Consider the following 25,920-nt stretch of genomic DNA (forward strand, 5'->3'; position numbering starts at 1 on the left):
AAGTGATTGAAAGTTGCGTTGCACTCGGATCAGCGCCAAGATATTGGGAAGAGTGGGCCGGATAAACCGTCACGCGGGAGAGGACCAGACGTGGCGCGAGAACGCGTCTGCGACGGGGCGACACAACGAAAACAACATGCAAGCAACATCTATATTGTGATCGATCACATCGGATAGTCGACACTTCGTCGGCAGCGCTTCCTATGCACCAAGACGGCACTATTCTGCATGCATTTTTGTGCGAGTAACTCTTCTCAACCAGACCACAGAAACGCCTATCGGCCAAATGGATTTCACAAGTCCATTCCCGCACTCCTGCCCGGGCGCCATCGCCTTTTCGCCGGGCTCCACGTTTTTTGCGCTTGTGGTGCACAGCTCGGCCCGTTCAGAGTATCGCGATCCTAATGCTGCATCGGCTCTTTTGCATGGTACTAAGCGCAGACGACGAAACGCTAGCTCCGATGAATGGAGTACAGTGATCATTCGCGCCTCGTCCACACTCCAAGTGGTTCGGAGCTGGGATCTCGATGGTTACATCACCTCCTTGGAATGGTCCGAAGAAGGGAGGTACCTTTTGGCCGTGTCGCCGACATACGCGGTCTCCCCTTCGCCTTCCACTTCTTTGGTGCCACAGCAGTCGTACTTTGGTGTCGCGAGTGCGGAAAATGGATCAGTATATGTGTTGAGTCTCGACCCTAGCTTGGAGGCGAATGATGAGTCGGATGAAGGGCAAGGATGGGTCGCCCGGGTCGACGCTGGGTTTGAAGGTATCTCAGGAGCGCAATGGATGAGAGGAAGGTCCGATAACATCATACTTTTTGCTACCGACGTGAGTGCCTTATATCACGGCATCTTTACCCCGCACAAGTGCATGTGGATCTGACGGTCGTTCCACTCCTTCACATGACGGTAGCTTCGCGCCAGCGTCTACTCCCTTAGCGACCTCAAAGTGACAATAATCAAATATGTCAAGCTGGGAATGTCAATCACGAGCTCAAAATACCCCGGGTACTTTGGGCTCATCCGTCGCGAGGCGTGTAAAGAAAGCATCTCGCTTTATTGCTCTGACGAGAGGAGAGGATATCGCGCGATTCTCGAAGGAACCGCTGGCAAATACTGGCAGGCTGAACAGGTTCGTTCGATTTCCCGTTGGCCTCTTATTCCTTCTCAGCCAACCTCTCTTGCGTTTGCTATAGTCCTTCAATCTTGCCACGAACGATGCCAGAGGCGCCGCTTGGTCTCCGGATGGTAGACACATCGCTGTGTGGGAGGGTCACATGGAGGTGAGTCTTGCGACAACTGTCCCCTCCAAGCAACGCTGTCACTGAAGGCTTGCTTTGACAACGGCTGTCCCAGTACAAGCTCCTCGTCTATACCCGTTGTGGATCCCACCGCTTTACATTCTGGATACCTCCCAATTTAGTTGAGCCGATCTCATCCGCTTTGCCTACCGGAACATCTGGACTACCTTTGCTTGCAGTTCAAAGTACAGCAAGCGCACGTTCCTCCACCATGGCTTCAAGTCTTCGAAAGTCCTATTCATCGAATTCCGTGAAAACCGAAGAGGATGAATCAAAGAGCAAAGAAAAGAGAAGGGCGCCTTCTCAAGCAATCCCGAAGAAGCGCAAGTCGGACGACGAGGAAACCAAGGTCTCTGGTGGTGGGCTGGGAATCAGGCAGGTAGCATGGTCCCCCCACTCGACCCTGCTGGCTGTCGGGGGTTTTGACGAGCACGTGAGTGCTGTGAGCTTCGTTCGTCTGGAGCCGTTATCTGAATGGTAGGAACCTGCCGGACACACCCTTCGCAGATACGGCTGCTGGACGCCGCTTCCGGAACAGAGATCTATTCTCTCGATCTGTCGCGGACTACCATTACCGGAGAGCTATCCCACAGCCGTGCAAAGCCGACGCAACAGCAACCCCACCAAGGTCGCAGAGTCTCTGACTTTGTGTTCGGTCGTCTGCACGTCTGGCGAGAGCCTCATCTATCATGGCTGGAGGAGACGGGCAAGCGATGCATTGTAGCAATGGAGAACTCTAGCAGCAGCTTGCCGGTTACAATCCCAAGTATGCGGGTTGACACGGCTGTTTCGCAGCCCAAGTGTGGAGTTTGCTGGATGGCTTGGAGCAAAGCGGGTACACTCTTGGCATCAAGAAATGGTAAGCAGGACGTGAGGTAATCGTCCGTACATCTTATGCTGATGCGAGTCTGGGCTTCCTCTTATACAGACAACATGCCCACCGCGGTATTCATTCACGCTTTCCCTCCCATCCCAAACGACCAGCCCGACCAAACTCCACGCCCGTACCTTGTTGCGATCCTGCTCTTCGGCAGTGCAGTCCGCTCGGCAGTCTGGCAAAACGAAGCCCCATCATCCCTAACCATCGCATGCGGAGGCGAGGCGCTCTACACCTGGTCCTTAGACGTTTCAGCTGACGGCAAAAGTATTCAACAAACCGCAGAGGCAATTCCCATCCCCAACGGTGAGTTCGGACGTTGGATTCACCGGCTTGCGCATTGCTGAACCAGCTGCTAACCTTTGCATGTAGATCACGTCAATGCGCAAAATCTGCATTGGTCACCAGATGGCCGATCGCTTTTGATTGCCGATCACCAATCATTCTGCTGCGCCATAGCTGCCTAGTGACCAGATCCGACTCAACTTATAATGGAATTGATGTGCTAAAACGTACTCGTGTGCGTTACTCATTTGCAGTAGCTTCTCAAGCCACGTCTCCATGCTTGGGCTTGGAAGCGCGGCCAACAGTGCCGCCGGTGTAGCGTGTGAGCCAAGGCCAATAGCCTCTGCGCGCGAGCGCCTTCCAGAGCTCAATGCTAAGGATGAAGGTGATGGTCATGCCGAGCGCGACCGCCCATCCGACGCCCGAGAGAGGCGAGTGCCTGAAGACGGACGTGTTGAACGTGGGCACGTACAGGCAGATGGGGATGGTGCAAATGCCAAAGATGACGGACCAGAAAAGCATCGGGTTGCGCGCGAGACGGCGGTGAGGCGAGATGGTGAAGAGGGACTGGTCCATGCTAAGAAGCTCCCAGGCGACGAAGAGGTTTTGGAGGATGAGCGCGGTGAAGACTGCAGCGCGAGCCTGGAAGACGGCCTCGCAGCCCACTGCGAGACGCTCATTGCACTCGACCGCGAGGACGCCATCGCCGACGGGGTAGATCATGATGATGAAGGCGAGGAGACACGTCCAGCCCATTGTGAAGCCGTAGAAAAGCATGTCGGAGATGACCTGCGTGCTGAAGACACCCGCCTTGACATTGTGCGGTGGACGCAGCATGATGTCCGCGTCACCCTTCTCCAATCCGAGGCCGATGGCGGGCAGGGAGGCAGTGACCATGTTGCAAAACAGGATGGCGACGGGCGAGAGCGGGAAGATTGAGTCTCTGTTTGCGTCTCGAAAGACGAGGCCGACGAGGAGCAAGATGACCTCTCCCACATTGGCGACGAGCAGGGCGATACAGAAGCGCTGGATGTTGTCGAATACCGTCCTGCCTTCTGCGATGCCCTTGACGATGGACGCGTAGCCATCGTCGACAAGGATGAGATCAGCGACGTCGCGCGCGATCTGCGTGCCCGAGCCCATGGCTATGCCAATCGGTGCGCGCTTAAGCGCGGGAGAGTCATTAATACCGTCGCCAGTCATGGCAAGATGCTGCCCGCGCCTCTGGGCAGCGGCAATCATCTTGACCTTGGTCGCGGGCGAGCAGCGAGCGAGGACAAGCGGGAGCTCGCGCAACCTGTCGATCTCGGCGTCAGAGATTGAGTCAAACTGATGTGCCGGCATGACAGCCGAAGCGCTCTCGTCGCCCTTGAGAATGCCAATCTCGCGCGCGATCGCACGCGCTGTGGCGATGTGGTCGCCCGTGAGCATGCGTACGGTAACGCCAGCGGTGTGGCATGCCTCGATCGCTCCGGGTGTCTCCGGACGTGGGGGGTCGTAGATGCCGGCGAGACCGATGAATGTCAGGTCCGTCTCGGCATCTTCGCGCTTTACGCCGCCGCCGCTCCCGCTGCTCGCCATCAGCGCCTTGTCAAATCCGACAGAGCGAGAAACGTGCCGGTGAGCGAATGCGAGCACACGCAGGCCTTGCGATGCCATGCGCTCCATGAGCTGCATGATGGCCTCCTTGTGTCCTTCGGTCAGCTTCATCTCTTGCGCCGAGCCATTCGTCAGGGTGTGCGAGCACCTCTCGATGACGCGCTCGACGGCGCCCTTGGTGAAGAGCGCGTAGCCGCCCTCGGGGTTGGAGGTGACGTGATACATGAAGGTGGCGCGCTTGATGGTCGAATCGAATGGGAACTCTTGTGCGAAGACGAAGCCCGGCGCCTCTTCCTCCTTCTCGGTCTCGGCCTCGGAAGCTGGAGCGGCCAGCAAGGAGGCCTTGCTCATGCCGAGCTTCATGCTGAACACCTGAAGCGCGATCTCCGTTGGATCGCCCGTTGCGGACCATGTACCCTCGCGGCCCAGGCTGTCGGGAACGGCCTTGATCTCCGCGACGTTGCAGAGCGCGGCTGCGAGCGTGAGAGCATGGACGTGTGCAGGCATGTGGCTTGGGCAGATGAACTCTTTGGCAGTAGCAGCGTCTGCGTCGATCGCAGCGGTACCAAGCTTCTCGTCGTCCTCGACTGGCTTGCGGCTATCAATGTCTTCAAGCGTATACAGTCGTCCAACAGGCATGAAAGCATGCGCAGCACGCTCAATGCCATATTTGAGCACCGTGACGCCCTGGTTTTCAGCTGCGTTGACCTGGCTCGCGGTAGTATCTTTCATATTAGCAGGCGGAAGAACAAAGCCAATTTGGGAAGTGACCATCTTGCCTGTCGTCAGGGTTCCCGTCTTGTCCGAGCACACCGTGTCGATGCCACCGAGCGACTCGAGCGCCGAGAGCTTGCGGACGATGACGTTCGACTCAGCCATGCGCTTCGCACCGACGCTGAAAGCTGGACGAGCAAGCGGTGAGCGACCAAGGAAGGAGCCATCCTTGTTCAGCATATGGCACGCCAGGGGAACGCACTTGTCCTGTCCGCGAAAGTACTCACTGATCGTCAAGACGGCAACGAGACTCTCTGGAATGACGCCGATGCCGAGCGCGATGGCGTACAGTATCACCTGGTCATCAATGTCGAACTCGGCGACGGCAAAGACGACGATGGCGCAGACGACGGCGATGGTAAGCAAGATGTACGCAAACTTGTTCAGGCGGATCTGCAGTGGTGTGCCATCACGCAGGCCGAGGAACTTGGCCGTGGGCTCCCACGCTGCGGAGGCCTTGGTGCAAAGGAGCCGCCATGCGCGCGTGACGGGCCCGGTGGCCGCTGGGTCAGACGAAGAGGCCGGCTTACTGCTGCGCGCCTGCATCGCCGCGGCGATGCGGCCGAGCTGCGTGTTCATGCCGGTCGCGACGACGATGCCCTTGCCTCTTCCCTTTGTGACGGTGGTGGATGCAAAGCCGAGATTGAACTGGTCCCCGGGACCGAGCTGGGCCTTGTCGTCTTGAATTGCATCAACGATCTTGACGACGGGGAGGGACTCGCCCGTCAAGCTAGCCTCATCGACTTCGACGTTGCTCGTCGAGACGATACGCACGTCCGCTTGGAGCAGGTCGCCAGCCGCAAAAAGGACCAGGTCGCCGGGGACGAGTTCGACTGATTTAACCGTCCGCTCTTCGCCGTCGCGCACGACTCGCACCGTGGGGCTGCTGAGCGTCCGCAGGTTGGCCATGGTGCGTTCCGCCTTCCACTCCTGCGCAAAGCCGAGGGTGACGTTGAGCAAGATGACAGCGGTGACGACGACGCCCTCGACGTAGTCGCGCACGCCAAACGAGAGCGCCATTGCGCCGACGAGGACGAGCGTCAGCGCATTGGCCACCTGCCGCAGCAGGATCGACCACGCCGAGACGCGCTCGCCCGCGTCGACTTGGTTTGGCCCGCACTCGGCCAGGCGCGCAGCGGCGTCCGAGCTGCTGAGTCCGTGCGAAGCGAGCATATCGACGGCGTGCTGCTGAGGCTCTGTGCCAGCCGTGGCGCGAGCTGGTGGGACCGTGGTTGAATATGTGAGGGAGCTGAAGAAAGCGACCACCTGAGCGACGGTCAATGTATGCGGTTGCAGCAGATCAAAGCGTCCGGCGCCAGAGGCAGATGCGGCACGCGCAGCAGTGCCGACGACATCGTCAATGCTTTCGACGACGATGGCTGTATGCGCCGCCAACTCGACGAGGGCGTTCTTGACTGCGACATCTGCGTCTGCATCTCGGCCGTGCTGGAAGTGGACGGCGGCAAGGTCGTCGACGTGGCGGTGAGGGAGGGCATCTCGCTTGTTGGAGAGGCGATGTGAGTCGACGCTCGTGTGAGAGCTGCTGTGCGTGCCGATAGAGCTCGTGGTGCACCGCGAGACGGTGGCAGGAGTCGGGCCGGTGGCAAAGAGTGAGCCGCTACAAGGCGGCTCGTCCTCGTCGGCCAGTGATTCCTCTGCCTGTTCCGAACGACGCGCCGACCCGTTGGGCGAGCCCGAGCTGGCGGCGGCGAACAGAGCGGAAGCGTCAATGGAGCGGCGATGCGGGGGATCAGCCATAAGTGTCGGGTCAGCGGAAAGACGGCGGCAAGAATGGATGAGGTAAGTAGTGAGTATGGGTAACAAGCTTTAATTTGGTGCCTGTCTAGCTTGCACAAGCAGATACAGCTGGCACGAGTGTTGAGGCCAAAGGGAAGGAAGCCAGGGCGGCTGCGCATTGTTGCTGGGGAGCGCCATCCACCAGCCCGATTCCTTATATAGAGGGCTAACAATCGGGGGTCTTCAATTACCACAAGCAATGTAATCCATGGTCCTGCCAAGCTAGCACGGGGCTGCGTCTGTATACGCGGCCCGCGTGGTAGCGTGGTGTGGCGGCGGCCGGCCGGCCATTCGGTTTATCTCGCTCAACACTTGAGGCAGGAGATGAGACGGATCGATTTGGAGTCGCACGACTCTCCCCCAACAATCCATCAAGCATTACAAAGCTAAAGTATCGGCAGCGCATGCCGCGCACAGCCTTCCACGCTGCTCACTTTGACTGCGACGCCATCCTGCGCCATGCATGCGTCACGTCTTACGACTCATATGAGTCCCATGCGGAGGGACGACAGGCAAGAAGCACTGTCCCCTCGGCTTGTTGCGAGCTAGAGCATTACCAGCCAAAGTCAGGCGGAGCTTTCGGCGTTGGAGGTGGATGAGGCACGTTTGCAGTGAAAGCATCAAGCACAGATGCTTGGCATCCCTGTCAATCAATCTGTAATGAGACTGGTGCGAATTAGATTCAACGCGGCAACCCTACTGACATAAGCGTGAACACGTGACGCGTCGCGCATCGTCTTGTGCGACACGCCAAGGCAACTACTACAACCGAATAGTATGTCCGTCAGCATGAGCAGCAACCGAGGTCAGAGTACAGCTCTGGGCAAAAGCTGCAAGCCGACATCACGTAAAAGAGTTTAGTGCCACGCAAAAAGGCCGTCCATTGTGGGACGCATTCGCTGGCATCCCACGCACGTATTTATCAACTGAGGGGGGGCCCTCGCTGCAGCCATCATGTTCTCCGCTGCCGCCCCCACCACCGGATCGTACGAGGAGGAGCGTCTGGAGAACATCCGGCGCAACCAGGCGCTCCTTCGGGAGCTCGAGCTGAGCTCGGGCCTCGGCCTCGGGGACGAATTGGCACATACTTCGGACAAGGATGTGGCCGGTCCTTCGACTGCTACACCAGCGGCAGCAGAAGCAAGGCAAAAGCGGCGGTTGTCCGCGAGGAGTCGGGCGCAGCAGTCGTCGCCGCCGTCAAAGAAGCGGGCCTTGAACGGAGAGACGAAGTTACGTCCACTGCCGACGCGGCGCAGTGAACGTGTGCGCAAACCCTTGCAACATGCGAAGGTCGAACACATACAAACGCAACTCAGCTCCACGGCTGTGGATGATGCAGACTTCCCAGCTACGCCGCCCCGCGGGAGTGTGCACTTGAAGAAAGTCCGCCCGCCGAATCCCGGTTCTTCCAGGGACGTGGATGTTGGCATATTGGCAGACAAAGAATACCATGAGGAGGAAGAGGATGACCTGGACGATGATATCTACACTGCGCCATTACCGCAGCGCGAGACTCCCTCTTCGCTGAGCGAGGGCCGCGGTGCGCTCAAGTTCGAGCAAGGACTGTGGCACTTTACGCCGAACCTGACCCCATCGGAGATGTTCCTCGGCGGCGCATTCGGTGGAACGGCGTTCAAGTCCCACTATTCGCCCGTTCTGCGCAGGCAGCTGGACTCGGAATTGGAGCTTTCGCGCGACGCGCTGCCGCCGCGGGCTCGCGACGACTTCCTCGTGCGCGACAAGCCCGATTGGCGCGCGGACCATGCGTGGCAGCGCCGCTTCTTGATGAGCGACACGTACCGTCCCGATGTCAACCGCTTCAGCGTCAAGGCAAGTCAGAGCCTGAAGGAGTGGGAGGACGCCGGGTGGATCCGCGCACAGGACCCGAGAGGCTGGTGGCAGTGGTATCTGCGCTTCTACTACGGACGCAGGTCCAAGGATGACGAGCGCCAGATCCAACGCTGTGAGTCGCGCGGCCGTCCGCAATTGTCTCACTGTCCCCCTTCCGCCTTGTTATCTGCCTCTGCACATCTTGAAGCTCAACCCGAACCGCACACGTGACACAGGGCTCAAAGCATGCGGGCCCAATGGCCGCTTCCGACGTGCACTCGCCGCCAAGATTGCATCGCAAGGTGGCGAGTGGAGCAACGCAACGATCAACCCCATCCTGCGCCAGACACTTTGGCATTGGGGCTACGAGCTGTCCAAAACGGATTACGAAAAGTATTTCTGATCATGATGATCGCATTCAAAGCTGCCACTGCATGTGCGCACATGTAATACCCCTGGACCGGTTGGCGTAACGCATAACCGCGTCTCACAATAGCTCGTGCGGCGCGTAATCACCATTCGTGCTCTCCGGCTTGGACTTGTCGGGGATGACTCCGCTCATGGCCATCGCCTCTGCGAGCAGCGCCTGGTCCCACGTGCCATTCCTGAAGAGCATGAGCGATTCGTAGCTGCGCTGCGCCACCTTGATCTTGGTGGCCATGCGCCGCAGCAGCTCCGTCAAGCGGTCGTACGCGCCCATGTACTCGGCCATCTCCCGCTCGCTCGCACAGGACGACTTGCGCGCGAACTCGATCTTCGCTGCTAGCAAAGTTGCTGCTTTCTGTACAGCATCGAGGCCGGTCAGGGAGTAAGAAGAGAGAGAAAATGAAAGGGGAGTCATGAGAGACGTTCAGATGATAACAAAGGTGCTTGTGCCACTCACATGGAAGGTCATTGAGGAGCGCGGATGCAGCAGGGTCGGGTCGAAGCTGGTCGACTCGATGAGCTCCACAATCCTCATTCTGCAGGTAGAATGCGGGGAGGCAGAAGAAGTGGGACGTGTCAGAAAGAGCCCAGCTCGGAGCATAGGCGAAGCTCGATACTCACACCTCGCGTACCATGAACTCGACCTGGCGGTACGAGTACGACTCAGGATCGGTGACGTTGAGGAACGGTTCGTGCAAATTTGCCAGCGCCCCGACCGTGGTGAGTCGTGCAGCGAGGAGGTCGAGCGAATTGGGGTCCTTGAGCGGCGGTGCAGAGTGGAGCAGCTGCAGAATGTTGGCATCGAGCTCTCGAAAGCCGGCCGGCTGGTGTGTGGCGGCTTCGCCAATATCATTTCGCGCAAGCATGTATTTGATGCGCTTGTGCAGGATGACGGCTTTGAGAAGCACGTTGAACTCATCCACGTGACCATTCTGGAACAGATCCTCTGAGGCCAGCGTCTGCAGGTTCGGCTCCGAGTCTCTGCCCGCTTGGAAATCGGCGATGCTGCTCGTCAGCGTCGTATACACCGCCGAGTCGTTGATGGACGACTCAAAGTGAAGGCCGTGATGCGAGTAGGAAGCCTCGACCAAATACGCGCACCAGAACGTGATCCTGCGCTCGTGCTCCTCGGGCGCCGTCTTGGAGGGCGGGAGGTAGCAGCCAAAGCTGGGTGCGGCCTCCTGGTAGGGATGCAGTTTGAAAAGGCCGCACCTGCCGGGAGAAGAAAGAGAGAGAGATGAGAAGGCCGGGGTCAGCCGATACTAGGGTTCATAAAGAACGGACATGCTACCGCACTGCACCACTCACGGTGGCAAAATCTTGGCGATGACGCCGGTGACCAAGAAGCATTCGAGGAGCCTGCCCTCGGTAAAGAGTGCATCGGCGATGATGATCATGGCCTGCACCCAGTCGAGCGGGTTGCTATTGCTCGTCACGAGCGCGCGGGAGACCTTGGCGCGCGCGCGGCTGAGGTGGAAATTGGCAAAGCTCATTTTAGTGTCCGCTGCCTGAGGCAGTGCGCCATCCATCAGGTTGATTCCCTGCCCGATGTCCGGCGCCGCGTACTGCGTACCGTCGAGCATCTCGCTGAGCAAGGGAAAGTCGCCAAATTCGCCGAAGCTGCCGAGCCCGTCAGCACCACTGCCGAGGTTAGCGCCAATGCCCATTGCGCCACTGGCCGCGCCAAAGAGTCCGTCAGGCATGCCCCGGGACGGTGTCGCGGCACGCGTTGGCGGCTTGCTCGTCTCCTCAAAGAAGGGCGAGAGCGGTGCGGCGGCGGCGAGGATGGCGTGGATCAGCCCGATGGCCGGGCGGTCCGGGTGGCGCGGCGGGAGCGATAAGCTGGTCATGAAGCTGGGCTTGTAGATCATCACGCGCAGCGGATGGCGCGCAAAGAAGATCTCTGACAGGTGCAGGACTGTGTCCGGCGACGGCAGGTCTGGCGGCCAGTCGGGCCACAGTAAATTCAGTAGCGGGTCCGGCTCCATGATAGTCGCAGCCCATCGCTTCTCCTGCGGCAGCGGCTGCACGCCGTCCAGCTCGAACAGCTGTTTCGACTCATGCGGCGTGATGCTGTCGGACCGCTGCTGCGCAGCGCTGCTGATGGACGACGAGGAGGAGGACGGGATGCCGAGCTTGAGCCGCGCGCGGTAATGGAACCCCTTACGCTCGTCCGTCACCGAGCACGCCGTAGAGGGACTCGCGGACATCGGCGACGTCGCCGTCCCCGTGGTTTTAGCCGCTTGGCCATCCGGGGAGCGTGATGTGTGCATCGTGGGGATCCAGCTTTGCACGGCGCCACCTCCTCCGTCGCCCCCTTGACCGGCCCCTCCTGATCCTGCAGAGCCAGCTTTCTGTTTGAAACTCTCCATCAGCAGCCTTTCGAGGTGCCGGATCCGGTCTTCCAGCTGGCCGACCTTGCAGTCGGGCGCACTGTCCTTCTGGAATGAATCTGCCTTTCGCGCCTTCTTGATTGTCGTCGCCATCGCGCCCGCGTCCTCCTCGCCATCGAGCGTATCCTCCTCGCCAGGCGCCGCGCGTTTCGTCTTGCGCTTCGACCGTTCCTTGTACACGCAGTCCCCGTCCGGTACGGGCGGGGGGTGGCGCGCAGCGGCTGCTGCCTCGCGCGACTTTTTGCATGTGCTGCACACGGGACGCGCGGCGTCGCACTTGAGCTTGCGCTTGCGGCAGGACAGGCACGCCTGGTTCCGGCGGAGCGGGGGCGGGTTCAATGCGTCGTCGTCGGCATCGTCTTGCATCATGGAGGCGTCGCCTGTGCTACGGTTGCTGTTGCCACTGCCGTTGGTTGCAGAAGGTTGAGCATGTTTTGTCGTCGGTTCGTGCATGGCATTGTACGCGTAGCTCTTGTTGGTGGCGTGAACATGGTGTTCGCGCTGTGCCTCCCCATTGTAGTGGCCGAGCGCCCCGAAAGACGGGGGAAGCGCCGACGGACCTCTTGGATGGGTGGACAGCGCGGCGTTGCCGTGGTGATGAGAAGGTGAGGGTGGGGGTAGGGGATGCATATGCAAGGCATAGGGATGATTAAACATTTTCTTCATGTTGCTCAAAGAGGAGCCGGGAAGAGGAGGCGGAGGTGTGGGCGGGTTAGAGAAATTTGATGCCGCTGCGCCGGGCGACAAGGGAAAGATGTCACGTCTGCTGCCTGCCGCTGCCGCGGCACCTGGCCCTGCTCCTGACCCGGGTGCAGATGCGGAAGGTGAGCTGTAGAAGGGCGGCGTGGGAGGGCCGGAGAAGGGGCCGCTGCTCCTGTACAGGCCTCCTGCAGCGGGCCAGTGGGATGCGAGACTGGCTGACAGCGGCGGAAGCGTGTTGGAGCTCGAGTAATTGGATCCCCCCGCGTTCATGGCCGCGTCCCTCGAAAGCAGATGGTGGCCAAAAGGAGGGTGGTGGCTGCCGCTGTTCGTATTCGGATTCGTTGTCCCGGCGCGGACGAGGGCAGCAGCAGTGGCTGCACCCGACAAGGTAGAGGACGATGATGAGCCTGCGATGACTGGGTCGATGGGCGGCGTGGCGTGCGAAGCGGACGCAGGCAAGCCGGTGCCGCTCGAGTACATCTCGCCCAGGCTGGCCATGGGCTGAAGAGTTGTCGGCCGATAAGTGACAGACAGTTGCAGGCGCAACGGAGAAGGGGAGAGAAGAAGGAAGCGAGCGCGCGCGAAACCTACAGATCACGCAGCCCAACAGCCGATTAACTGACTCTCTTTGCCGGGGTGTGCACGATGATTGGCGAGGAGTGCTTTCTTTCCTTGCGTTGTTAAGTGTTCTCGGTTTCGCGCGTCTCTCTCTTTTCCGTTCGCTCTGCCTGCAGTTCCAAGCCCAGTCCAGGCCAGGCCTCCATACATACTACTCCTTTGTCCATGTCATGCCATCAGCCATCAGCTATAACAAGAATATGAATGCAACCCTCCATGCTCCGATCGCCCTTGGCCACCCACACTGGTTCCTCTGCTGTGGCTTGCTCACGCATTCTGCGGTTGAATGCGCCGACGCTGGCACGGGCGTCCCGGTGTGGTCTGACGCGAAGCGGGCATCGGCCAAGGCCCATGCCGGGCGCTGCAGACAGTCGCCCAGTGCCTTACTCACAGAAGACTGCATCCACTTCGCTCTTGTCCTCGGCAGGCACATCGGGCACACCGCCCAACAAAGTTCGAGGGGTGAGGAGAGGAGGAAAAATCTCCGCATGAGTTCGACTCATGAAACAGCCGCCATCATGAATCGAAGGAACAGTGTTGAACACACCCCATCCAACCAAATTACGTGCACATGTACATTCATTGTGAGCGCGGTGCAGACGGGCGACCGAGAATGCTGTCGGCGGAGGCGAAAACGCCATAAAGGGAGATGACGAGGGCGGCATACACGCTCACGCAGATCCGAGGATACCCATCCTGGTCTGCACAGCCCACGAGCTCGCGTTGATCGGGACAAATGGCTGCTGATGCGGTGATAAGAGGGCGTACAAGTACATGCATGCGACGCAGCTGCACGGTATGGACAATTCGGCAGGGAGAGAGCAGCGGCTAATATGCACACGCGGGCGCAGCATCCATTCATCGAACGGAACCCTTAGGCGCGAGCCAGCCTCGCTCTGTGGCAGACCAGTCGACCTGCTTCACCTTCCTTCTCCCATTCCGCGGCGCCGCAAGCAAGGTGCTGCTGCTGCTGGCCTGCTGCGAATGTGTTCCTGTCTCTCGTCCAATCAGTCGGATGCGGCAGGAGCAGCAGTAGCAACGGAAGCTGCAGAAGGCGTGGTCCCTGCAGGACCGGTGACGTTGCTACTCTTCAGCGCTGGCGGCTGCGCCTGCGAGAGCAGCTTGGACAGTTCTGCCAGTGTCGACAAGACATTAAGTGGAGGGCCAATCAAGAGAATGTCAGAGAAGGAACCACAGCAGGCCATTGACTAGACTCGATGCAATCAATCACTCACGCTCAAAGGGAATCTCCTCGTTGATCACGACCGCCTTGATCTCATTGTCCGCCGTGGCAGGCGCAACAACGTAGCTCTGCGTCTTGCCGTCCTTGTCCTTGCCATCCTCAAAAGTCCAGCCATCCTGCTCCAGGCTTGCGACAAAGTCGCGCAACTCCTCGCCGACCTTGAGGTTCAGGTAGCTCGCCAGCCTCTGTTCGCTGATCCGCCGGAACGTCGACGCCACCGTGTCCATCACGATCTTCCGCACGTCCTCCTCGAAGCGCGCGACGTTTGACGTGTACTGACGCGCATCGTCAAAGTCCTCGTCGTCGTACAGTGTGCTCCAGAACTGGCGGAAGCGCGAGCTCTGCAAGAGAGAGGACAGCTTGGCCAGGCGCAGAATTAGGGCGTCGTTCAGGTTTCCCGCCAGGTAGCTCTTGTTCTCATCCGCTGCTGATGCTTCCTTTGTTGTTGTTGCTGCTGCTGCTCCCTTCTCACCGTCTGCTTCGCTCTGCTCTGCTTGGTTAGCATTGCCTCCTTTTCCCCCTTTATGTGATAGCGGCGTTGCATCCATCTCCAACGGTGCCTCTCCGAGGAGCGAAAGGCAGAGCTTGAAATCGGGGTACGGGACAGAGAGCATGGCCTTGATCAAAATGTTCACCACTACCTCGTAGTTGAATTGATCAGGGTTGAACTGGTATCTGTATGTGATTGCAAAAGGGAGCATGTGTGAGCATCGCATCATCTCTTGAGTAGCCAGAAGGAGCCAAGCGCAGAGTGTTGAGATCCAGCCGCAATCCCGTCCTCTTCCATGCAAAGTATGTAATAATCAGATAGAGCTAATTCTTGAAACCTCATCGGTAGCTGGGCGCTTCACTTCCCAATGTACCATAGGAGACACGAGAATGTGTTTTGTAGAAGTTTTTCATCCCAAAGCGGCTCGAAAGGCTCGCAACGATTCCTCTGACTGTGGCCAAGGCCACCTTTCAAGCCGCTGCTTTCTTGCGCCATGCTTCCCAGCCCTTGTGGCCATCGCATGCAGGCACTTCCCGTTGGCCTGCATAAAGGCTCTTCGACACTTACAGCTTGAGGATTGCCAGGTTTGCGAGGCAGTCGTATCCTCCATGATCGAGCTGTTGCCCAATGTACTGGTGAAGAACCTCGAGATTTTGCGGGTTGTATCGGTCTGGGAAGGCGATACACATGGAAAGTCAGCCCAGAATCAGTTTCAATGAGCTTCAACAGGCGGCGGATCTCTGGGAAGATGCTGGCTCGGCCTGGGCGATCGCGCACTGACCAACTCCATTGATCAATTGATCGATATGCTGTGGACGGGTCGATGGGGTGACCCACTCTCGTGCTGTTGATCCAATCGCCATGGCCGCTGTGTCTTCTGAGCGGTTTCAGATGCTGAAAGGAAATGCGAGGCGCTGTCTACGATTCTCTTCTCCTTCCCAGTTGAATGTGGTGTGTACTTCCACGACGTGCGTCACAACAGTTGGCAGTGCCTCAAAAAAGATGGGCCAGAAGAAAGAAGATCATCTCCTTCCAAGAGTAAAAGAAAGTGAACGAGAGGATCCGGTCACAGTTCCGCACTTCCGCACCTCTCGCGACAGAACGACAAATGGGAAAGCGGGCACTGGAACGGTGTCGGTTTCAGCACTCCACTTCACAGGCAACGCAAGTTGGGGTCCTCTCAGGGTCAATGACTTCCAATGGAGAAACGTGAAGGCAATCGAACTGCATAATCTTTTGCTGGACGAGCTGACTTCTCATCGCACTCTGCCCGGTGTGTATGTGGAGCTGCCTGCTCGCGACCGGCAAAGATGTCCACCTCGACCACTACAACGGCCACTGCAGGCCCCGGCGCTGATGCCGGCGGCGTCACAGAGACTATTCGTCTTCCTGCGCAGGCCGCCGCCGTCGACGAGCAACTCGCTGGACACGATGAGGAGCAGATTCGGCTGATGGAGGAGCGCTGCATCGTACTAGACGAGAATGATATGTACCTCCGGGATGGTTCCAAGAAGGAATGTCACCTCATGACCAACATCAACGCCGGTCTGCTTCACCGCGCATTTTCGTGCTTCCTCTTCGATCCAACCAGCGGCAAGCTGCTCTTGCAGAAGCGCGCGGAGGAGAAGATCACATTCCCAAGCATGTGGACAAACACGTGCTGCTCCCATCCGCTGGCGATCAAAGGAGAGCTGGAAGAGAAGGATCAGATCGGCGTCCGAAGAGCAGCGCAACGGAAGTTGGAACACGAGCTTGGGATACTGCCGGAGCAAGTCCCGCTTGACAAGTTTCAATTTCTGACCCGGATTCACTACCTAGCACCTAGCGATGGCTTGTGGGGCGAGCATGAGAGTAAGTTGAAACGGATGTCGTTCGTCAAGGCGGGCCGCTTTCTGATATTCTTGACACATAGTCGACTACATTCTATTCATCACTGCCCCCGTCACTCTGAATCCGAATCTGAACGAAGTTTCGGAAGTGAAATGGGTGGATCAATCAGAGCTCAAAGCGCTTATGGACGAGCTTGACCGTGAGTGTACGCTGCTGAACGCTTGCTCCACAGCTCCCGCTTCACCGCTAATACATTCCACCGCTTTGTCTCCTCAGCCTCATCGTTCACGCCTTGGTTCAAGCTGATTGCCGCAAAGTTCTTGATCCCCTGGTGGACCGAGCTCGCGTCCGAGAAGGCTTCCTCAGGGAAAGAGTTCAACGCTCTCAGTCTCAACAGGCTCAAGGACGACGAGATCCACAGGATGCTCTAGGGCGCTCTATCGTGCTGCGCCTGGCTACCACTTGTTCAACCTCTTGATCAAGTCGTCCGGGCGTGATATGAGTGAACGAGTTCATGGCACATATAAGCTTGCTCATTTTGCTTGAACATATCGTTGTTACATAGCTATCGTTTACTTTCATTTAATCCGCAAACCATTGCGTCGGAATGCATTTCTTGATTTGGAAACAGCGATGAATGGAAGGTGAGCCGGTCAGGTTACATTGTGAAAGATGAGAAAGGATGAGAAAACAGTCGAAAGGGGTGCAGGTTTTACAGCTCGAAAGAACATCTCGCTCCCGTCTGCGCAGCATCTGAGGATGAATAGGCTGAGCATTACGCCCCAGTTCAGAAAGCCCGAGTCGGACCTCAACACGTGAGACGCGCAGAGAGTGCACGGCTGAGCAGGAAGCACCACGCTCTCGCAGAGTAGTGCGAGCTGGCTTCCTTTCAGACGAAAACGGCGAGGACGATGCCGATGACGATGACGAAAAGGCGAATAAAGTCAAGGTAGAAGCTTGGTTGGTCAGACACGCTATTCCTTTCGCATTCCAAGTGTGTGCTCGCTCATTGAACGTTCTGATTTTTCAGCTTGTCGTCAGTGCGTCAAGAGAAGTGGTTGCGCAGCGCAAGAGGCTCAGTCGCCTAGAAGACACATCTCATCATTTTGGTAGATTTACGCAAGCTCGAAAATCAAAGGTGATCCTTCAGCTGCCTCCCCCGGGGCCAAAGCAGGTAGATAGAAGCCAAGGGTGGTAGATAATTTAAAGAAAGCAAGTGTGTAATAACACGAACTGAAAGTAGCGTCATCAGTGAATGGTCTATCATCGCACTTGCTGGCGCGCCTGAGCAGGTCCATACGAGATGGCTTGATGCAATTAGTTGGACGGATGACTTGCGTCTGTTGGCGCAAGAGCTAAATGCATTAAAGTCGAACAGCTTTGCCATAGTTTGTCGAACCTTTGACGAAAAATCTTCTTACGGTCGCAGAGCTCTGCACAGAGTGCAGTCGCAGAGCATAGCTTGGGGGTGATGTCATAACTTCTAGGAACAACTACTTTAGTACACAGCACTTATGTCAGAGAGACGGGAGATACTGATACTCACGACGTATCTGTAGACAAGTATATTCTCTACAGCTGAACACAGGTTCAGAGCCTTCAAAGGCGATGGTGTGAGTGACGCTCAGATACGTGTGAAAGGTTTCAGGTTATAACTGACGACAACGTCGATCATTTGTTTCGCCGCACGGTTAGAAACAATTGACATGCCAGGCGCGGAAGCGGTGCTAATGCCCATAAAGGTGAATGAAGGGACTCACTGGTCAGTCTTGGTCATAAACCTCGTTAGCCAAACGTGTCTCTACTGTGATCCGATGCGCGGTTCTCCCTCTGCCATGAAGCTGGCGACGGTGTTAGATTGGGGGGAGGGGGCATTGGGCGCAAAGCGAGAAAGTATCATTGATCTATTCGTCAAAATGGATGTTGAGCATTGCACATGATTGTCCAAGCCGACTTGACACATGGAATGGGGGTATTCGTCATGGCCATGAAGAAATATTTGTGTTATAGGAATGCATATGGTGACGAAAAGAGTCAGCTCATATGGTCCTTCAAGGCGGAGGATATAAATTAGATGAGGCTCAAACGCCTGCTGCGGATTAAAGACTTGCCTGGATAAACAGTCAATGTACTTAGCAATGCGAATCATTTACTAGCCTTGCAAGTCTGAAGACTTGAAGAAAGCAGAGAATTGCTAAGCTTTCGCCGCTTGAATGCAGCAAGTTGGCATCTCTGGCCAGTTTGGGAGTGCCAGGTGGACATGAATTGCCGGCCGCATTGCTAGATTGTGAAGATAGCCTGCACAGCAAGGCCTAGGAGTCATGATCGCATTATCACATGCTGTAGGTGATAGATCCAATGCACACAAGGAGCATAAAATTGGATAGATAATGACGAAGGCAAAGTGGAGCACCTTGTGCGACAGTTGATGCTTCGTGCATTAGGAAGTGGGAGCGGAACGCGCCCGACGCCCTTGTCTAGGTACGAAGCAACAACTTCCAATGGTGCGACAATTAACAACCGATGGAGGTTGCGAGGAGTCCGTGGAGCATCTCTCGTCAGGATCAAGATCAAGCAGCCCGTAGGAGAGCGATCAGCTGTGTCAGAGTGGTCTTACATCATCTTTTCTTGTGACCTGCATATGGAGTAGGTGTTTGGCAAAGAGGACGGCAAAACCTGAGAGTCCAGCCGTCGCTCGTCCTCTGGCTCGGAGGTTGGGTGTGAAGTGCCCAGCTTGTACGCCATGCACAGGAGCAAGGGCAATCAAGGTGGTCACGCTCAAGCGCCACAAGGGCAGCAGCTCGCTGCGTCCTCGACTCAGAACCGGACAGAGAAGGTCAAGCTGACGCTCGAGCAATGGTCGACGCAATTGGCACCACTGTCCGATGTCGACAAGGCATCCGTAACTACGCTCGGAGAATGGATCGACGGACAAAAGAAAGCCCATGCGTTAGGGCAACGGCGGCGAACCTCGCAGAGCGATGACGTTGCTGCAACCGGAGGGAGCATGGGCCTCAATGGTCATGCACAATCTCCCGCAACACGCAGTGAAGCGGGGCGGTCAGGCAAATTGGACGACTCCCTAGAAGCTGGGTCGTTGGATCGCAAAATGCAAGCAGCCCTGCCTTCGAAGCCGCTCTCTGACACAGCAGCATATCAAGCATGGATCGCTTCGCTAGAAGACCATATCTTCTCCACAAATGAATCATCATACGTCGCCTCAGTCGAACAAGTGACGCGTGCAAGGAAGGCAGTCGATGCAATTCTCGAGGATATTGAACGCGCCGCTGTACACGTCTCTGAGCTTCGAGCTGGGTGCCAATACGTCGAAGAAGGAACAATGGGTCTGCGCGAAGATGCAGAAACCCAGTTAGAGAAGATGGACCGGCTGCACGAGCTAGCTGAGGGATTATCCCTACGCAGGAGCTACTTTGCGCTGCTGCCGGGTATCACGCGCTTCCTGTCCAGTCCTTCACCCGACCTTTCCCTTGTCCTCGCCCCAGACTTTCTACACAACCTCGACAAGCTAGACGTTGCGCTGTCCTTCGTAGCAGCACACGAACACTACAAGGACGCGAACTTGTATCGGATGCGTTTCGAGCAGTGCATCGTCAGAGCCGCCAGCTTGATACGCATGTGGCTCTTTAGATGGACGGCAGACTGGACGACGAAGACGCAGGAAGGATTGAAAATTTGGCAGACGAACAAGATCAGAAAGGGTAAAGAGAAGGAGCGACCCGACTCGCTAGAGCTTGGGGATCCCCGAATGGTGCGCTTCCCTCAGTTGAACCTTGTGGGAGCTTGCCGTGTGCTGATTGTCTGCCTTCAACAGGAGCTGGCAGAACTCGCCATCCAATCGCTTTTCTTTGATCCACAAATCAACGAGACGGCGCAAATTCGCACATTGTTGGTGGAGCTTGAGAAACGGTCACGAAAGCTAGGCGCCGACGAACAGATCGACTCACAGCCCTCAAGAGAGCAACAAGTTATCAATCGTCGGGAGCAGGGCTATGAGACCGTCTTCCTGCCAGAGGTTGGGCCCATCCTCACAGATTGTCGCACCTCCCTTTTCACGTCACGCCAATCACTACTTGCCAACTTTGTCAATGCCAGTTTCATCCGCATAGATGCATTCGTTGCCTCCGAAGGGGCAGTGGGATCTGCACCCTCATCCTCCACTCCCACCAACTCTCTCCTCAAATTCCTAGATTTCGCTCTACGCTTTGCTATACCTCTTTGTGCAGACGAAGAGGAGTTGTGCTCGCAGATGATGGACATCAGGCCGCCGCCTGAAGGCCTTTCAAGCGGACAATGCGAATTCGTTACACACATGGAAGCACTCGTCGCGACGCCATTGCTGGACAAGCTCAAGATTAGACTCGCCAAGGAGACCGAGTTGGCCACTCTTGCTAGAGCATGCCATTTTCTCTGGACTTGCCAGCTTGACCCCCCCGCAGACACCCGGCCTGTTGACTCTGTTTCGCTCCGACGTACCTTGGCCCCTGTTCTGAAGGAAGTGCGTGCAAGGTTGCTCAGCCGCGCGCAAGCTGTAATCGCATCGCACGTCGCAGCCTACATGCCAAGTCCTGCAGATCTCGATTACTTTGACAACCTTAAGCTGCAAAGCAATGGCGGTCTCAAACCCACCGCAGCCGCAGGTCATCGACGACGCATAAGCAGCATAGGCGGTGCTGGTCTCTTAGGAGCTGCAATCGACGCGGAGGAAGAGTCAACATCAAGTCCGACGTCAGGCAGCCCATCACATCTGTTCACCAAGCCTTCCAATGAAGCTACACGCACCTGGTATCCCGCTTTCTTTCGCACATTTGAGATCCTCGCCGTGCTACACAAAGCTCTCTCGTCGGAGCAACTGAGAGACGCCGGCTCTCAAGCGCTTCGGAGTTGTCTTTCGGCTTTGAGGAATGCTGCTCGCATCATGCAACAGTGCCCAGCTGCATCAACGCAAAGCACTGCCGCTTTCTACTCCGACTTGTTCCTTTTACGGCACGTCCTCTTGCTGCGCGAGGCACTCGTCTCACTTGACGTTGCTGTTCAGCATCTGCAGGAGCGTGAGGCCGAGGGTGGCGCGTTCAACTCGGCGCAGATCAATGATAGTGCCCCAGGCATCGATCTTTCCGTGCTCGTCTCTGCTCTGAGCACGCTCTGGGCCAGTACCGGCGCTCTGCTTGATCCAAGAAGACTGGTCCAAGCTTCGAATCAGCGAGAAGCAGAGACAGAGTCCGATCAGGTGCAAAACGGCATCTCTGCACTACGTTTGAGTAACTCGGCGATCTCGAAGGAGCTCAAAGCCACGTTGCAGAGCACTTCTGCCGCTGTACGCGACTATGTCGTTCGCTCTGCAAGTTTCCCATTACGAGTTTTCCTGGACACCGCATCCAAGGCGATTCAGGGAGAACTCCAGAGCAATCTGGACACATCTGCAGAAAAAGCAACAAACGCATTTGACTCATTCCAGACGACTGCAAGGGCTGCGCTGACCGATGCAGAAGCTGATTTCAGCTTGTACCTTGGCGATGACTTGGCAACCGAAAATCTTCTGCGGGGAACTGTGGAAGAACTACAGGAAGTTTACGAGCAATTCAGTAGTTTGGTTTCACAAGCGTACTCCCTCGTTGGGCTCAAGCCTGACGTTTCTGACGCAATCGGATGGCGGCTCACGTCACCGAACAAGTGAAATATATTGATGGAAGAAAACCAATGGATGATGATTACAAGATGTTGTGGGATGTACTGATATTATCTGCCAACAGCTGCTCATGCCTGCACATCTCCCTCCCGATTGATTGCCACCTTTTTCGCAGGCGGACTCCCTGATTCTCCTACCGCCTCCTGTTCACCTTCCTGCGGATCATCCATCTCTTCTCGCTTACGTTTTGGTGATGAGATGCCTTCCTCTTCCTTAAGCCGCGAGACTGGGTCCAAAGCCGCTGCACCGTGTTTTGCGTCCTTGACTGTACCGGCCAATGCAGGCGTTGTGCTTCGTGACCGTGGATGCGCTGTAGTATCGCTTGAATCCGCCGGCGTGCTGTCGCGCTTCACCGAGGCCGACAGGCTTTCGGCAGAATGATAGCATGAGGCATGATAGTACTGTCCAAGAGCAAGCATCGGTACCAGGAATCAGCGCCAGAAAATGATTTCATTTCGGGGGCAGGTGTAACTCACACTGCTGTTCACCTCAATCGCGTCGTACCATACCCACTCCTCCTCTTCTTCGTTATAGACGCTCTTGAAGCTTTCCTTGCAAATTGGGCATGGCTGAGCGGCTACAGTCGGGTCTGTTGGCGCAATCACGTACAACGAAGCAAACTTGGCCTTCAGTACCTTCTCTTGTTCCACCGTCATGACTGATCCCCCGGCACCCCCATTCTCCGCGCCCGACTCAACACCCGCAGTGGGGGGCGAGTCGTCGAAGCCGCCGCGAATAAATTCTTCCAGCTTCGGAAACCACTGACGCGATTGTCCACGCGCCAAGCTATCCTTCACGCGCTTGTTCTGCTTGAAATGCCAATCGAGATGCTCATCTTTGCTTCGCTGGCCTTTGTCACCTGTTGGAAAGCGCCGCGCACACTGGCGACATTGCGCAGGCAGATATCCGCGCAACAGCAGCGCATCCTCAAGCAACGACGAGGAGAGATCGCGCTGCAGCTCGTGCACAGTCAGCTTGATATCGGAAGTCATGATCATCCGGGTGTATTCATCGTCTTGCTCTGGCTCTTGCGGCTGGGATTGCGCGACATTGCCCAAGAGACCGGATGCCATTAGCTTAGAGAAGAGATCGCTAGCTACGTTGCCCGAAGCAGCAGCTTCATCGCTGGTGGCCCCACTGCCAAGTGCATTGAGTGAGGCAGCGAGATTGCTTGGTAGACCGCCTATCCGCTCCGGAGTGGTCACACCCGCCGGCGGTGGGCCTGGGGCGGGCCCAGGAGGCTGCGGAGTGGGGGCGTGCTCCATGGCTGACAACTGTTCATCGATCCTGCTATAGTCGTCCTCAGGAAGCGTGCCAGTCTGGACCACTTGGCGCAGCCCTCGTAGAGCTTCTAGCCGCGAGACGAGCTCGACGTTGTCAGGATGGCGATACTGCTCTTGTGAGCCGAGCTCGAGTTGTGAGTTGATTCTCCTGAGCAAACTATGTACTTTGGACTGCTGCTGCATGCTCTGACCCGCGGATCCGGGTGCAGACTGCAAGCGCGGATCAGAACGGTGACCCTCTGCTGACGAGTACAGTGCTTTTTCGAGTTGTTTCTGGGCATCAAAGCCAAATAGAGGGCCACCATCGCTTCCAGAATCGCGCCATGTAGCAAGCAGGTCTTCAAGCTTAGCTTTAACCGGCAAGTCAACGACACGATACGAATCCATGAAGATCCGGGCTATGTGCGGCGCCCAAAGCACGTGGTACGGATAGCCGATATTCTTGCATATGGAGTCTAGTAGGTAGAGCGAAGGCAGCCTGAATTGCGGCGGGCTCTTTATAGGGTAGCACACCACGATGGACAATGTGTCAATTGAAGTGCAGTGTGTTTCCACTGGGCTTCATACTCACGGATGTGATGTGTGTGTCGAGCACTCGAGCCACAACAGTTGACATGCGGTCCTTGTAGTCGTCAGCCATGATGGTTAACATCGTGATAATCTGCTTACTGTTGAAAGTCAACGTCGTAAGGTGGTCACGAAACGCACGTTCGAAAGCCGACGCATCATTCGCGATGTCTGGCGCTGGAGCCATCATCAGTGCAGGCTGAGGTGCAGAGTATGGTGGCTGCATTTGGGCAAAAATCGGCTGATGCGGCGGATAATTTGAGGGCCCCGGCACAGCGTTTCCTGGACCGTAGAAAGCTTGCTGGCCTAGATAGGCTTGACCGTACGGCACTTGCACCGGAGCGACGGGAACGCCAAAGAGCGGAGGAGAGGCACCACCAGGCGCCTGAAACTGGCCGTACATCCTGCTTGAAGCAAGGTCCGGTCAAAGGTGTGATATGAAGGGCACAGCCACCAAGACGAAGCCACTGATCTTGACGAGATGCTGGGTGTTCGACCGTCGAGACCGCGAAAGTCAGTAGCGTTTGCAACCAAAGCTGCTGGGCAGGGATGAAGGGTCGGGAATGCTGGTAGCAGAGGTAGAGTGTAATGCGAAAGCGATACACACAGGAAGAGTAGACCTTTTGGTGCGTAAGGAGTCGGGGTCAAAGGAAGAAAGCACGCCCGGTGCCCCTTAGTGGACCACCTTGGTGTCGTGGCAAGATTCCTCTCGAACAGAGTTACAGGCCAGAAGGAAGGTCTTCCACGCAATCACTAATCGTCGCTCCTGCGCCGAGTGAAGCAGTAGACCAAGCGCAGCAGAACGTCTCGCAGCGTGACTTATGACACCTGGATCGATCCTCAATTTGTTGAGGATGGGTTATACGGTGCTACTCCTCGTTGCTATCGATTTGCTCTCTCTCTCAAGACCGCTCCTGAACTAGCGGTCAGCACAATCAAACCAGCTGGTCCTCCCTCTCTCCTCTCTGCTTGCAGTCTCTGTTCGCTCCTTAGTTGAAGATAGATGCAGGATGAAAGGGAAGTGGGTTAGTGAAGACCAGGCAAGATGGGTGCCAGCAAGTGACAGCTTGGACGGCTGGGAAGCGGGCAGCCGCGCGTTCTCTGCTGAGGATTACGCATAGGGCAAGGTGACATCACGTAAACACCCGCAGATCGACATCAGTCACGTGCAAGAAGAAAAGGGCGGATTTCAGATGTACTCACGAAAAGAATGAGACAGCCGAGAGGCCAAGGTTTACCGAATTATTCAGCCCACATTCCGGCAGCCGCAGTCGCTCCCGCTACAGTCACCGAGCCGCACATCGTCCCACACCCGTAACGCCTTCAGCATTTCTAGAAGCATTCATCTCCAAGTTCGACGCTGGTGAGCGAGGGCAAGCGTCAAGGTATCAGCAAAGTAAGTGTTTACACTGTCCTCCTTGGAGACATCGGGAGCAGCCGCGGCAGCAGCAGCATCGCCAAATGTGAATACGCAAGGACGTCCGAAAACCGCTGGTCCGGAAGGATGGTGAATGGAAAGGGGGGGGGCGCTTGGCCCGATCCTATCAGTTGATATCAAAAGGCTTTACGGCACAGTTGGCATCACAGTAGTCGTCGGGCACATACTTGCAGCGGTGGATATCGTGATGCAATGGAGCAGGTAGAGGCTCCCTCTAATTATGGCATGATGGGTGCGAATCGGGGTAGCTACATGGCGGGACGAGCTATCGGCCAACTTCGACATTATGGGGGCTTGGAAGGGCATGCTCACGGCCTCTAGCGCTTGGTCATTGCCGAAATCAAGACAATCTGTGCTCTCCCATGCATTGTCATGTGGAAGTTTGTGCCGATACTCCGGTGTGACTGTCATTCGGGGTTCCAAAGGAAAGCCCAGGTCCTTTGCATGGTGCATGCACATTTGCTGCCGGGCTTTCACAAATATTCGCCTTCCATCTCCAGATGTTTCATACTGACTGTGATTCGCTTCATTGCTCCAGTCGACCACTCATTCGCCTGTCGCCAAAATGCTGCAAGTCTACAAGGACCTCGACATCTCCATCCCGGAGGGTGTCGAAGTTAACCTTCACGCCCGCACTATCCATGTCAAGGGCCCGCGGGGCGAGCTCCACAAGGTGTGTTGGCGAACAAGTCGCATTTGCAAGGCCATGGGAAGGGGAAGGGCATGTAACCCAGGTGGAGTGTCTGGGTGATGTGAGGAT

General features: G+C 56.7%; 9 protein-coding genes across 9 annotated transcripts; 5 read left to right on the plus strand and 4 right to left on the minus strand.

The window, feature by feature from the left end:
• Positions 1-194: 194 nt before the first annotated feature.
• Positions 195-2,669, plus strand: K437DRAFT_253565 (uncharacterized protein). Its single transcript, XM_013390316.1, has 7 exons — positions 195-829; positions 914-1,132; positions 1,197-1,283; positions 1,357-1,734; positions 1,809-2,160; positions 2,230-2,484; positions 2,551-2,669. Exons 1-7 carry the CDS (start codon positions 287-289, stop codon positions 2,643-2,645), a joined length of 1,929 nt encoding a protein of 642 aa, XP_013245770.1. The 5' UTR covers positions 195-286; the 3' UTR covers positions 2,646-2,669.
• Positions 2,670-2,724: 55 nt separating this feature from the next.
• Positions 2,725-6,009, minus strand: K437DRAFT_219607 (potassium/sodium eff; the record flags this gene model as incomplete). Its single annotated transcript, XM_013390317.1, has 3 exons — positions 2,725-4,573; positions 4,685-4,964; positions 5,064-6,009. The coding sequence occupies 3 exons, from the start codon at positions 6,007-6,009 to the stop codon at positions 2,725-2,727; spliced, it is 3,075 nt and encodes a 1,024-aa protein (XP_013245771.1).
• A 1,460-nt stretch (positions 6,010-7,469) lies between these two features.
• Positions 7,470-9,212, plus strand: K437DRAFT_292620 (uncharacterized protein). Its single transcript, XM_013390318.1, has 2 exons — positions 7,470-8,596; positions 8,700-9,212. Exons 1-2 carry the CDS (start codon positions 7,588-7,590, stop codon positions 8,864-8,866), a joined length of 1,176 nt encoding a protein of 391 aa, XP_013245772.1. The 5' UTR covers positions 7,470-7,587; the 3' UTR covers positions 8,867-9,212.
• On the minus strand, positions 8,823-12,627 carry K437DRAFT_132732 (uncharacterized protein). The gene is made up of 4 exons (XM_013390319.1): positions 10,198-12,627; positions 9,511-10,101; positions 9,347-9,425; positions 8,823-9,244 (listed from the first exon to the last, which is right to left on the minus strand). The coding sequence occupies exons 1-4, from the start codon at positions 12,480-12,482 to the stop codon at positions 8,951-8,953; spliced, it is 3,249 nt and encodes a 1,082-aa protein (XP_013245773.1). The 5' UTR covers positions 12,483-12,627; the 3' UTR covers positions 8,823-8,950.
• Positions 12,628-13,432, plus strand: K437DRAFT_132731 (uncharacterized protein). The gene has a single exon (XM_013390320.1). It carries the CDS (start codon positions 12,773-12,775, stop codon positions 13,253-13,255), a length of 483 nt encoding a protein of 160 aa, XP_013245774.1. The 5' UTR covers positions 12,628-12,772; the 3' UTR covers positions 13,256-13,432.
• Positions 13,219-15,322, minus strand: K437DRAFT_253570 (ARM repeat-containing protein). Its single transcript, XM_013390321.1, has 4 exons — positions 15,117-15,322; positions 14,903-15,005; positions 13,838-14,520; positions 13,219-13,734 (listed from the first exon to the last, which is right to left on the minus strand). Exons 1-4 carry the CDS (start codon positions 15,196-15,198, stop codon positions 13,610-13,612), a joined length of 993 nt encoding a protein of 330 aa, XP_013245775.1. The 5' UTR covers positions 15,199-15,322; the 3' UTR covers positions 13,219-13,609.
• A 171-nt stretch (positions 15,323-15,493) lies between these two features.
• Positions 15,494-16,799, plus strand: K437DRAFT_253571 (isopentenyl diphosphate isomerase). Its single transcript, XM_013390322.1, has 3 exons — positions 15,494-16,186; positions 16,248-16,364; positions 16,442-16,799. Exons 1-3 carry the CDS (start codon positions 15,646-15,648, stop codon positions 16,594-16,596), a joined length of 813 nt encoding a protein of 270 aa, XP_013245776.1. The 5' UTR covers positions 15,494-15,645; the 3' UTR covers positions 16,597-16,799.
• A 1,978-nt stretch (positions 16,800-18,777) lies between these two features.
• K437DRAFT_132894 (uncharacterized protein) lies at positions 18,778-21,900 on the plus strand. The gene is made up of 2 exons (XM_013390323.1): positions 18,778-19,934; positions 19,998-21,900. Exons 1-2 carry the CDS (start codon positions 18,909-18,911, stop codon positions 21,858-21,860), a joined length of 2,889 nt encoding a protein of 962 aa, XP_013245777.1. The 5' UTR covers positions 18,778-18,908; the 3' UTR covers positions 21,861-21,900.
• Positions 21,901-21,940: 40 nt separating this feature from the next.
• K437DRAFT_219630 (uncharacterized protein) lies at positions 21,941-23,909 on the minus strand (the record flags this gene model as incomplete). Its single annotated transcript, XM_013390324.1, has 3 exons — positions 21,941-22,273; positions 22,349-23,650; positions 23,727-23,909. The coding sequence occupies 3 exons, from the start codon at positions 23,907-23,909 to the stop codon at positions 21,941-21,943; spliced, it is 1,818 nt and encodes a 605-aa protein (XP_013245778.1).
• Between the last annotated feature and the right edge of the window lie 2,011 nt (positions 23,910-25,920).

This window comes from Tilletiaria anomala (genome assembly GCF_000711695.1).
Source record: "Tilletiaria anomala UBC 951 chromosome Unknown K437scaffold_5, whole genome shotgun sequence".
NCBI classification, from domain to species: domain Eukaryota; kingdom Fungi; phylum Basidiomycota; class Exobasidiomycetes; order Georgefischeriales; family Tilletiariaceae; genus Tilletiaria; species Tilletiaria anomala.